Source organism: Dromiciops gliroides, chromosome 2, assembly GCF_019393635.1.
Source record: "Dromiciops gliroides isolate mDroGli1 chromosome 2, mDroGli1.pri, whole genome shotgun sequence".
NCBI classification, from domain to species: Eukaryota; Metazoa; Chordata; class Mammalia; order Microbiotheria; family Microbiotheriidae; genus Dromiciops; species Dromiciops gliroides.
In genome coordinates this window covers 434,145,628-434,158,537 of record NC_057862.1, presented here as the reverse complement: position 1 = coordinate 434,158,537, position 12,910 = coordinate 434,145,628, and the positions used below count along the sequence as shown (strand labels likewise).

The 12,910-nt window shown below is 38.7% G+C and overlaps 1 protein-coding gene across 2 annotated transcripts in view; it reads right to left on the bottom strand.

Moving 5' to 3' along the window:
- RABL6 (RAB, member RAS oncogene family like 6) overlaps positions 1 to 12,406 on the bottom strand; it is a 90,403-nt gene extending 77,997 nt beyond the window's left edge. For both annotated transcript variants that reach the window (XM_043983631.1, XM_043983633.1), the window contains exons 1-2: positions 11,798 to 12,406; positions 2,732 to 2,866 (exon numbers count right to left, since the gene is read on the bottom strand). In XM_043983631.1, coding sequence (XP_043839566.1) covers positions 2,732 to 2,866; positions 11,798 to 11,927 — 265 coding nt within the window. In that variant the 5' untranslated portion in view covers positions 11,928 to 12,406. The remainder of the gene's footprint in view (positions 1 to 2,731; positions 2,867 to 11,797) is intronic.
- Positions 12,407 to 12,910: the final 504 nt, after the last annotated feature.

Sequence of the window (12,910 nt, the reverse complement as noted above, 5' to 3'; positions counted from 1 at the left end):
GCCTCAGATACTTGACACTTACTAGCTGTGTGACCCTGGGCAAGTCACTTAACCCCCATTGCCCAGCAAAAAAAAAAAAAAAAAAAGAGTCATTTTGCCCAATTATATCCTATTAAATCTGACAATCTAAGAGAAATGGACAAATATTTACAAAAATGTAAATTGCCCAGATTAACAAAAGAGGAAATAGAATACTTAAATAACCCTACGCTAAAAAAAAAAAAAATTGAACAACCCATCAAACTCCCTAAGAAAAAATTCCCAGGGCCATATGGACCACAAGTTAAATTCTACCAAACATTTAGAGAACAATTAATCTCAATATTATATAAACTACTTGGAAAATAATCAAAGAACAAGACCTACCAAATTCCTTTTATAACACAAATATTGTGCTGATATCTAAACCAGGAAGAGTATAAACAGAGAAAGAAAACTATAGATCTATTTCCCTAAGAAAAAATTTTAAATAAAATACTAGCAAAGCGATTACCACAATATATCCTAAGAATCATATACTCTGACCAGGTGGAATCTATACCAGGAATGCAGGGCTGGTTCAATATTAGGAAAACTATCAGTATAATTGACCATATCAGTAACAAAACCAATATGAATGATGATTAGCTCAATAGATGAAGAAAAGCCTTTGACAAAATACAATACCCATTCCTATTAAAAATACTAGATCATAGGAATAAATGGAGACTTCTTTAAAATGATAAGTAGTATGTATTTAAAAACACAAGTAAGCATTATATGTGATAGTGATAAACTAGAAGTCTTCCCAATAAGATCAGGGGTGAAGCAAAGATGCCCATTATCACTACTATCATTCAATATTATACTAGAAATTTTAGCGATAGTAAACTGAAGGAATAAGAATAGGCCAAGAGGAAGCAAAACTATCACTTTGCAGATGATATGATGGTATACTTAGAGAATCCTAGAGAATCAACTAAAAACTAGTTGAAATAATTAACAACTTCAGCAAAGTTGCAAGATATAAAATAAAGCCACACAAATCACCAGAATTTCTATATATTACCAAGAAAGTTCAGTAGCAAGAGACAGAGAAATTCCATTTAAAAATATGGTAGACAATATAGAGTACTTGGGAATCTTCCTGCCAAGACCCAGGAACTAGATGAACACGATTACAAGCACTTTTCACACAAATAAAGTCAGATCTAAACAACTGGAAAAATATTAATCGCTCATGGGCAGGCTGAGCCAATATAATAAAAATGACAATTCTAGTTGATTTACTTATTCAGTGCCATACCAATCAAACTATGGAAATACTTATTTTATAAAGCTAGAAAAAATGCAAATTAGGGGAACATGGAATAGTTTACCTGTCAGATCTATGGATTAGGGGAGAATTTAGGATCAAATAAGAAATAGCATTATAAAATATAAAATGGACAATTTTGATCATATTAAATTAAAAAGGTTTTGCACAAACAAAACAAATGCAAACAAAATTAGAAGGAAAGCAGAAGGGGCAGCTAGATGGCACAGTGGATAGAGCACCGGCCCTGGAGTCAGGAGTACCTGAGTTCAAATCCGGCCTCAGACACTTAACACTTACTAGCTGTGTGACCCTAGGCAAGTCACTTAACCCCAATTGCCTCACTAAAAGAAAAAAAAAAAGAAGGAAAGCAGAAAACTGGGGGGAAATTTTATAGCAAGTATTTCTGATGAAGGCCTCATTTCTCAAATATATAGAAAACTGAGTTGAATTTATAAGAACGTGTCAACTGATAAATGGTCAAAGGATATGAACAAGCAGTTTTTAGACAAATTAAAGCCATCTATAGTCATATGAAAAGATGCTATAAATCACTATTGATTAGAGAAATGAAAATTAAAACAATTCTGAGGTGCTACCTCATGCCTATCAGAATGGCTAATATGATAGAAAAAGAAATGATAAATGTTGGAGGGAAGGGGTGAAATTGGGCCATTAATGTACTGTTGGAATTGTGAATGGCTCCAACCATTCTGCAGAGCAATTTTAAACTATGCCCAAAGGGCTATAAAACTGTGCATACCCTTTGTTTCAGCAATACTACAACTAGGTCTGCATCCCAAAGAGATTTAAGAAAGGGGTGGGGTGGGAGAAAGACCTATTTGTACAAAGGTATTTATAGGAGCTTTTCACACTGAAATAGAGGGGATGCTCATCAGTTCGGGGAAATGGCTGAACAAGCCATGGGATATGATTCTTATTTTGATTTTCTCAGGCAAGCCTATGGTTTTTATTTTTTACTATTATTATTTTTGCAGGGCAATGAGGATTAAGTGACTTGCCCAGGGTCACACAGATAGTAAGTGCCAAGTGTTTGAGGTCACATTTGAACTCAGGTCCTCCTGAATCCAGGGCTGGTGCTTTATCCACTGCTCTACCTAATTGCCCCTGAAAAATTAAATTTTATTTAAAAAAAGTTTAGCTTGGTACCATTAAAACTTTTTACAGCTAAATTAAAAGATTCAAATGAAGTGCCCTTTTTGCAGCATAGGCAAATAAATCTCAAAGGAATCCTAGGAAGTTAAAGTTGTCTTCAAAAAAATTAAATTAAAAAAAAAAGAAATAAATCTTTTTTAGAAAGGAGATTACAGTTTTTGCAATAGAATTTTTAATTAGCATTCAAGACTGGAAAGTTATTTTGCCCATTACACTTGAGATTTTACCCATCTTTACCCTAGGATCCCTATACTTTCTTACTTTTATAATTCCAGTGGATACTGGTGACTTGTATTTCTTGTGTAGGTATATATTCTTCCACAAACTTCTTCCCTTGGAGTCTGTGCCAGAGGGTAGTTTTTCCTGTGTTTCTGTCTCCTCGGATCACTATTTTCACTAGGTCAAAAAGAAAAGGAAAAAGGAGACAAAAACTGGTTAAGACAAACATATGAAAAAAATTTATACAGGCTATTTTCATTTATTTATTCATATGGTCCACATTTCTATGTTACCAAACCATCTTGTTACATGCCCCTGTGACCATAGCAGTTCCATTTCCCAAACCCAATATAAAATTTAAACCACTACACTCAGCTTTAAGGCCCAATTTTTAGAACTTTTCCTTTTCCCTTAGTTCCAAGAACTGCATCAAGCTTCTCAAAGTTCCCTAGATTCCCTTCTCCCAATTCAATTTCCATGCTTTGTCTTAGGTACCTGGAATACTCTCCATCTCAATTTAAGAGTTCTATGATCTATTGAAGCAGTATGTGGCACTGTAGTTGGGGGCTGACTTTAGAGTCTTAGAAAACCTGGTTTCAAGTTCTGTCTTTGACACAGTTGATATGAACAAGTCACTTAGCTAGTACCCTGGGCAACTAAAGCTAAAAGTTCCAGACAGTTCATCTCTACCAGTGGAAGGAACTACCAAACTGGGAGTCCTTTAGGTCAATATAATTAAAAGTCTAGACAAAAAAAATAACACATTACAGCTAATTAATATTTCTCACTCATTTAAATATACTGCTTTTTCTATAAAGCTTTTACAAATAAATTTATTACCCTCTTAACCTAAACTATATTTTAATTATCCACTTCAACTAGTAGTTCTCAAATGTTTTTAGTCTGTTAGTATTTTTGGTTGTGAAAAAAAAAATCCCATGGATCACCTATCCTATATACACTTCTCATTATTACTCCCTGATTTAAGATACCAATGTAGTAATATAGATTTTTTTTTTAATTTAATTTTTTTTTTTTTGGTGAGGCAATTGGGGTTAAGTGACTTGCCCAGGGTCACACAGCTAGTAAGTGTTAAATGTCTGAGGCCGGATTTGAAATCAGATACTCCTCACTCCAGGACCGGTGCTTTATCCATTTCGCCACCTAGCTGCCCCTATTTTGGTTTTAAAATCTATATTACTGGGGCAGCTAGGTGGTGCAGTGGATAAAGCACCGGCCCTGGAGTGAGGAGTATCTGATTTCAAATCCGGCCTCAGACATTTAACACTTACTAGCTGTGTGACCCTGGGCAAGTCACTTAACCCCAATTGCCTCACTAAAAAAAAAAAAACAACCAAACCCAAAATAAAAAAAAATTAATGACTCTGGGGCTAACATATGGAAATTGTTAATATCCCTGAAACCAGGCCGAAAAGGGGCAATACCTCCCAAATGCATCCATAATAAATGGCTATAAGAATATACAGTTTATTTGTCCTTACCACAAGGAAAGAAAAGTTTCTGAGTAATTGCTAACTCTTCAGGAACAGGCAGAGATAATAATAATAATCAACATTTCTATAGCACTTTATGGTTTACAAAGAGTTTTAAATATATTTTACATATCAAATGCATATCATTACATAAATATATCACAACAACCCTATCAGACAGATGCTATAATTCTTATTTTAGAAATGAGGAAATTAAAATTGAGAGAGGAGAAACAGCATATTGAAGGGGCACATAGCTAAGGCAGTGTTCAAATTCAGGTCTTCCTGACTCCAAGCCAATGTTCCATTATACCCTTAACTATGTGAAAGGCTATGGTGGGTGGTCTTCTTCAAACATTAAGTATGTACCCTGTGTACCTGTTTTGCTACAAATGTGGCTATGAGGTAGGGATTCAGGCATTTAAATAGTTTGTGCCTATTTGAGGTCTAGGGTAAATATATACATTTGTTGGATTTTCCATTTTTCTCCCAGGAAACATGTTCCATATATATATATATATACACACACACACACACACACACACATATATATATATATATATATTCTTTCTCTCTGCTTCACAAATTATGGAATATTCTACTTGTACTAGTCTTAAGATCTTTATTCCCACCTTGGAAATTATAACAACATTATTTACATAGTGCTTTAAGAGTTTAATTTCCCTCTATATTTTATCTTTATCAATTAATGTACTTAGATTTCATATTTTCTTCTCCAACATAGCTATTCTTTCAATTTGCTTTTCTATAAAACATAACCAGTAATAATTCATACTTCTTTCCTCACATAGTTATTATACAGATGAATGTGCGAAAGCTCAGAGTTCTTTGGAGAAAGAACACTATAGAATTTTATCTTCAGTATCATTTGATGAAGTCCTAGAAAATATGCTCCAGACTACCACTAATTTGCCTATGCCAAATTAGGGTATTATTGTCTAATTCATATTTTAGTAGCCTGCTAGAAATATTCTTCAGTTTTATAAACTGCAAAATGCTTTGAATGATTTAAACTTTGGTATTCCACAATTTATCAGATATTACCAATCTTACAAAAGTAAATGTTAGTTTTCTGCTAGTATTTTACCTCCCCTGGTGATAAAAGTGAAAAAGCATCAAGTATATTACAGAGAGCTAAATATAAAAATAAAAGGATATCTCTGTTTCTGTTGTTGCTGTTATTGCCATTCAATTGTGTCCAACTCTTCATGACCTCATGGACCATAGCACACCAGGCCTTCTATCTTCTACTATTTCTCGTAGTCTGTCCAAGTTCGTGTTTGTTGTTTCTACAATACTATCTATCTATCTCATCCTCTGCTGCCCCCTATATTATTTTCAGGTAGAGTGATATTAATTTGGGAGGGGGCGGGGCAATGGGGGTTAAGTTACTTGCCCAGGGTCACACAGCTAGTACATGTCAAGTGTCTGAGGCTGGATTTGAACTCAAGTCCTCCTGAATCCAGGGCCGGTGCTTTATCCACTGTGCCATCTAGCTGCGCCCCCCCCCTTTGGGTGAATATTAATTTTTAAAATTTAAATCACTAACATCATAAACTAATCAGTTATTTCAGCAAATTTTAAAAATACCGAAATGATCTAGATAGATGCTGTTAGAGCTTACTAGTCTAAAAGTTTTATGTAGGTCATTTATACCATTTTTTTATGCAACCTCCTTCAGTCTGACAAGATACTAGGTGTCAGTTTCAATATGCTTGCATTTTAATTAAACAGAATTAGAAAATTTGCACAGTGGCAAAACATGTAAAGAGGCCAGATCACAGCTTCCTAAGATTTATCAGCAATTAACTAGCATTCAATTATACTTTTCTAAAAAAATGTTGTTCAGTCATTTTCAGTCATGTCTGATTCTTTGTGACCCTATTTAGAATTTTCTTGGCAAAGATACCAGAGTAGTTTGCCATTTCCTTCTTCAGCTCTTTGTAGAAATGAGGAAACTCAAAGGGGGTTAAGTGACTTGCCCAGGGTCACACAGCTTGTAAAAGCTGTCTGAAGCTGGATTTGAACTTCAGACCTGGAGCTCTATCCACTTCACCATCTAGCTGCCCCATCCATTAACATAATAGGTTTCCCCAATTAGCACTATCAACTGATCATCTATATAGATCTAGACCTGGAAGAAGCCTTAAGATCCTTCTACTACAACTGTCTCAGTTTACAGATAAGGGAACTTAGGTTTAGGAAGGTTAACTGACTTGCTTAATTAAGGTCATACAGTTAGTGAGTATCATCCTAATGAAAAATGTTTGAGCTTTTTTTTGCCTTTATATCTCAAATTATAACACAAAAACCTCAGGTTTCTGTGTCAAGTAAATTCTCTACTTTGAGTACTGATGAAGTTTCCTTTTACTTTGGGACCCTTTTTAATGTGTACTAGAATACTGTGATATCTATTTGAGGAAAAAGTTTTGGTTGACTCCTGGAATGTCTGTTTTTAAGCACTTGGCATTTTCTATGATCAGCCAAGGTGAGGTAGGAAGGGAAATGAAACAATCTGTTGCCTCATATCCAGTCAGGTAATTGATATTATGCTATATTAAGATCTCTTTTAACTTCAATTAGCAAACCAAAAGGGGTGATGTCTCTGATTTACAAGGAACAGAAGGGATGGCTAGGCAGAGATTTCACAAAAGAACTAATGCTAACTTATTCCAAATATTGGATCAGGCAACTGATAATCACTTTTTTTCTTAATAGTAAATAGTCTAGGGGCAGCTAGGTGGCACAGTGGATAAAGCACTGGCCCTGGATTCAGGAGGACCTGAGTTCAAATCCGGCTTCAGACACTTGACACTTACTAGCTGTATGACCCTGGGCAAGTCACTTAACCCTCATTGCACCCCCAACCCCCAACCCCAAGTAAATAGTATATCTCAAATAACAAAAATGAAGCCAAATACTAGCACATGTCAGGTAAACAGTTACATATAAAAATTCAGTTCTGGGAAGAAAACCTGTGATAAGATCAGCAATAAGGAAAATAGGATAAGGTTATTAAAACCTAAATATGATTACCACCAGATATATTTGGTTTGCTAGCAGGTTTGAAAAAAATATATAAACAATACATTTCAACAACTTATTCTCTACATGCAATAAGATATCTCTTATGAAGAACAGAGGATTCACCTGGCTCAGATCAGGTATAAAATGGTAGAACAGGACAAGCAAAGGATCATAGGATTTAGATCTGGAAGAAACCTTTCAAACAGTCTATTTGACTTTACAGATATCTCCTGCCTCTATCTCTGACATTTACTCTCATCCAAGCCTTTCTGAACTCAGCTTTCTTCAAGACTCAGCTGAGGTGCTATATCCTAAGTCAAGCCTTTCCTGATCCCTAGTTGAGGCAGCTAGATGGTGGAACAGATGGAATTAGAGTCAAGAAGACCTGATTTCAAATTCAGATTCTGACATTTCAAATTCAGACATCCAGGTAGATATGTCTTAAAGGCAGGTGGAGGTGCAAGACTGGAGGTCAGCAGAACATTTTGTGCAGGATATTGATTTGAAACTCATCAGCATAGAGACAGTAATTAAATCCATTGGAACGGTTGAGCTCACCCAAGTAAAGAAGTATAGGGAGAGAAGAGAAGAGGGCCCAGGACAGAACCCTAAACTACAAAAGGCAAAAGGTGCCTCCACTTTCTCTCTTCCCACTCTCTTCTTAATCCCTTACAGTCCAGCTTTCTACCTTATCATTCTAGCAATACTCCTCTCAGGTAGCAACTGAACCCGATGATCTCTAAGGTCTCTACAAATTTTGGGAGTCCAAAAAGTAATAGATATTCTTCCTTGTTTTCTCCTTAACAAGTACTTGAAAATTCCTAGTTCTCAGCCCACTCAGGATCAGTGGGCGACCTCCACAGAAGAACACATATTTCTGAGAGGGAAGAGATTCCAGATTGCTGCTCCAAATTTTCAAGGGATTAAAGAGTCATTTAAAAATATTTCTTAAAACAGTGTCATATTAATGGTAGATTACCAGCTTAAAGGAAAATCAAGGGCTTAAACATAAATCCTACTAATTTATATGAACTATTAGGTAAGGTAGTTATTTGACTTCATTTCTCTACCTTGATGAATTTAAACATTTAATGAAAGAAACAAATGAAAATAAATTTATAGCTATAATAAAGCCATAGTGAACTTTGTTTTTAAATATGAGAAAGCTTCTCTGTTCCATCTTCTAAATATTCTAAACTACTACCAAAGCAAGTTACCATGAAGACTGAAAGCTCTGTTTGAAAAAGGCAAAGGGATTCCTGACCTCCCCCAATTTTATTACTGATATTTTAAAATAGAGCCAAAAGAAACACTGTCAAAGTACAACATAAAAGCTTCTATATGTTGCCAATGTTTACTGTCTTGATTTGCAATATAGCAAAATCAAATGTCAAACAAAAAACTTATCTGAGGACAGAACAATGTCTGGGAGCTGTGTAATTTTTTTTTACATTACTTGAATATCTCATGAAAATCTTAAATTCTGCCTTTTTCTATTATCTTCAAATTATCATTTGTTTACAATGTGTAACAGATTATATACAATAAGAGTATCCATGCTTTCTGGAGCTTTAGTAAACATAGCCCCACAGAACTGCTTCTTAAAAAAAAAAATTAAAGCAGGAATGAAAGGAATTAAGGTCAGTGGACCTGGGTTCAAATTCTGGCTGTCACTACCTGTGAGATCTTGGGCATGTCATCTCATCTCCTTAGGTCTGTTTGCTCATTCTGTAAAATAAGAAGGTTGACCTTTGTACCTGAAGTTCTTTCTATGATTTTATAACTTTAATTGTCAATTTTTAAAAACAAAATCCACATTTGAAGGTTAAGACTACAAAGAACACAAGCACATGGTTCAATAAGACTCTATGTTATTATATAAGAGGGTGTATTAATTTAAAATCACATTATTATAAGTTTTCTGGGAAGAATTCTAGAATTAAGTTCAGAGTCATATATATCACAGAACAAGAGGCTACTTTTTCAAATTATGTAGTAATTCAAAATAGCCAATTGCCATCCAAATCATTGTACCAAAAACCTCATCAGAAGATTTAGTAGGGGCAGCTAGGAGGCACAGGGGATAGAGCACTGGCCCTGGATTCAGGAGGACCTGAGTTCAAATCCAACCTCAGATACCTGACACTTATTAGCTGTGTGACCCTGGACAAGTCACTTAACCTTCATGGCCTGCCCCCACCCCCCCCAATCTATGTAGAAGATTTAGTAAGCAATAACTTAAATATTTTTCTACCAATGAGAGGCTTAACAAACTGTTACCTTTTCATTAACATACCATTTACAGAGCATATAGAATGAGTTATATCCTATCCGGAGCTATTTAGGTCATGTAAAGGCAGAAAGAATAGAGTCAATGTCATATACTGCAGACTTTATAACTTCTGTATTCTCATCCACCTTTCCAAAGAAAATTATCACTGTTTTAGAATCACATCTGGTTTGTATAATTTCGATTTAGTGATAATTATACAATTGTACAGCACAGGACCTCTTAGCATGACAATACAATTAATTTGAAATAAAAATAAGACTAAAAAGACTAAAGTTCCTGGAGGGAAAGAACTATGCCTTACCTGTGTCTCGTAATTATCCATAAACCTAGAGCACACATAGATTACAGATTCTGAATTGTAAAGTACTCATGTAATTGAACCTACTTATTTTTAAGATGAGGCATTGGGAGGTCAAATTTCTTGCCCAAGTTACAAAGAAGGTACTAAATAGTCAGGGCAGGAGTTTGAACCCATGTCCTCTGAATCCAAATCCTGCAATTTTCCACTGTTACTATGCTGTCTTGTGCATTCAATGGGTAGTCATATAATTATTTTCCAACAAAAAATGTCCCTATACTTTTTTAGAAAAAGGGCAGAGTTTTAGTTTTTAATATAGTGTATTGATAATAGCTGCTACTCTTGGTCCTGGTTACTTATATTTGTTATAGTATGTCAGTTCAATAGATCATCTCAAAATAACATTTCAAAGAGATTCTAAGAAACAGAAACAAAATAAAAATTGAATCTGGCACATTGTCTACTAACATATAAACTTTGGGGGCAGCTAGGTAGCACAGTGGATAAAGCACCAGCCCTGGATCCAGGAGGACCTGAGTTCAAATATGACTTCAGAAACCTGACACTTACTAGCTGTGTGACCCTGGGCAAGTCACTTAACTCTCACTCCGCCCCCCCCCCCAACAACACACAAACCACCCAAAAACAAAACAAAATATAACTGCAAAATCTTACAAATCTGGGGGTATGGTATGGGACAGGCACAGACTACTGAATGGGCCCAGAAGCCAGAACTAAAATCTGACCACTACTTGAATTATCTAAACTTGGCACCATCCTTTTAAACTCATCCTGAAGTATTTTACTAATGAATAATGACCCCTAATTTCTGTATCTTCAGCATACACCTTAATGCCTGGCAGATAATGGGTGAATTAAACTGAATTTCCCCTTTTCCTTACTTCAGGCCTTTAGTGAATTTCCAAAAAGGCAGGGCTGAGTGTCTGGGGAGTGGTTTTGTGTGTATGGAGGGGGGCGCTAGGAAAAAGAAATTAGATGTGTTAGAGCCCCTAAAATGCTGTAGTCGCTCGAGAAACATTTATTAAGTGGCAACTATGTGACTGGAATTTTGCTATGACTTGGGGATACAAATCACAAAAAAAGACGGAGGCAACATACAAGTAACTATGTGCAAACTATGTACGATATGAATTGGAAATCATCAACACAAGGAAGTCACTAGAACTAAGAGGAATTGGGAAAGGCTTCCTGAAGAAATCGGGATTTTAGCGGGGACTTGAAAGCGGGGACTTGAAAGAAGCCAGGAAGCAGAGATGAAGGTGGGGAAAGCATTCTAGGTATGAGGGACAGCCAGTGAAATATGCCTGGAGTCTGGAGACGAGTGTCTCGTTCGAGGAACTACCAAGAGGCCAGTGTCACTGGATCACAGGGTCCGTGGGAGAGAGTGAAGTGTGCAATGGACTTGCAGGCAAAGCCCAGGACTCTAATTCTGACTTTACCTTCTAACTAGGGGTGTGACCTTGGGCAGGTCATTTCATCTTCTCCCTCTGCCAGTATGCTCCTTCAGTCAAGGAGTTGAACTGGAGTAAATCCTATGACTTAAGAACGAATGGGCTCTTCCTGCTTAAAGTCCTAGGAAACCTGTGATCCGGATGAGCTCATCTATCAATTCTTTCTAACTCTAAATCCCATGATCCTTCCAGCTTTGACACGGTGTGATTCTGTCTACTGATACCAGCCTCCTCCCTCCCACTCCCATGAGAAACTACATTTTAAAAAAAGGGGCGGGGGGAGAAGAAAAGTCAGGATGCTCATTCCCCCCCCCCCCAGTAAGAAGAGGGGGCAGATGGTCTCTTTTAGCTCCAGACCCTACGATGTTCCCAATCCCCAGAGCAGCGGCGCTCGGCACTGACTGCCAAGTACCTCGGGGACCCCCGAAGTTGGCGAGAGCAGTGGGGGGCGCAGGGGCTTCCGGGGCTTTGGGCTAGGGGGCGCCCCCCCCCCACCTCACTTACTGTTGTACTGCACTCCTTTGGCGAACCTCCTCTGCAGCGCCTGGTTCATGGACTGCAGTCCCGCGGGGATGTTCTTGTCCCGGCCGGGAGCCTGGTCCGACCCCACCAGCTTTTTAAGAGCGGAAAACATCTTCCTCCCCTCCCCAGCTCCGCGCCTCCCTCCCTACAGCGGTCCCGGAGGATTCAGAGAGCTCCCCTGGTGTCCTCAGTCACGGAGGGGCAAGCTCCGGGCAGGCGCGGGGGGTACCATGCCCGGGGAGGGGGGGAGAGAGGAGAGCTCCGGGCGGGTGGCCTCTCTCCGTCCCCTTACCCCTGGGCAGAGCCCCCAGCTGGCTCCCTCCTAAAGGCCGGGGGAGGGGGCGGAGGAGGGAGCAGGACGGTCTGTCGGGCTCCTAGCTCTCTGAAGCTCGGCTCGAGACAGTCGCAGGCTAGTGCACGCCTCGGCTCCCTCCCTGGCTTCAGGCCACTGCTCCAGGGGTCCTCACAGGACGTGGCCCAGCTTCCGCGGCCTTCGGTACCGCCGCCAGCCGCTCGCCTGCGTCGCCATCTTGGGCCAGCTCGGGTGGAGGGGGGAGGGCGGTGAGAACCGAGGACCTCGCGGAGCTTCGTCCCGGCTACGGGGGCCCGTGCGGGACACGGCAATGGGGGCGGAGCTAGTGCTCGGAACTGAGTCCCCTCCCCTTTACCCCCTCCCATAGAGCTGGCGGGGGGTGCAGGACGAAAAGGGGTGGTAAGAAGGGGCAAAGGCAGAGCAGAAATCTGAATTTTCTTGAGTCGCCCCACCTACCCACTATTCCCAGAGACTCCCCCTTCTCCAGATACCCCACTCACCTTCTGAGACCCTCTACCTGATGAGGATAATGATGATGACAGCTAGATATCGTCTTAAGGCTTGCAAAGGGCATTACAAAAAGTTATCTCGGTAGCACAGTGGATAGAGCATGGGCCCTGGATTCAGAAGGACCTCAGTTCAAATCCAACCTCAGACACTTGACACTTACTAGCTGTGTGACCCTGGGCAAGTCACTTAACCCCAACTGCCTCACCAAAAGCAAAAGTTATCTCATTTGATCCTAGTAACAACCCTGGGAGGTAGGTGCTTTAATTATTCCC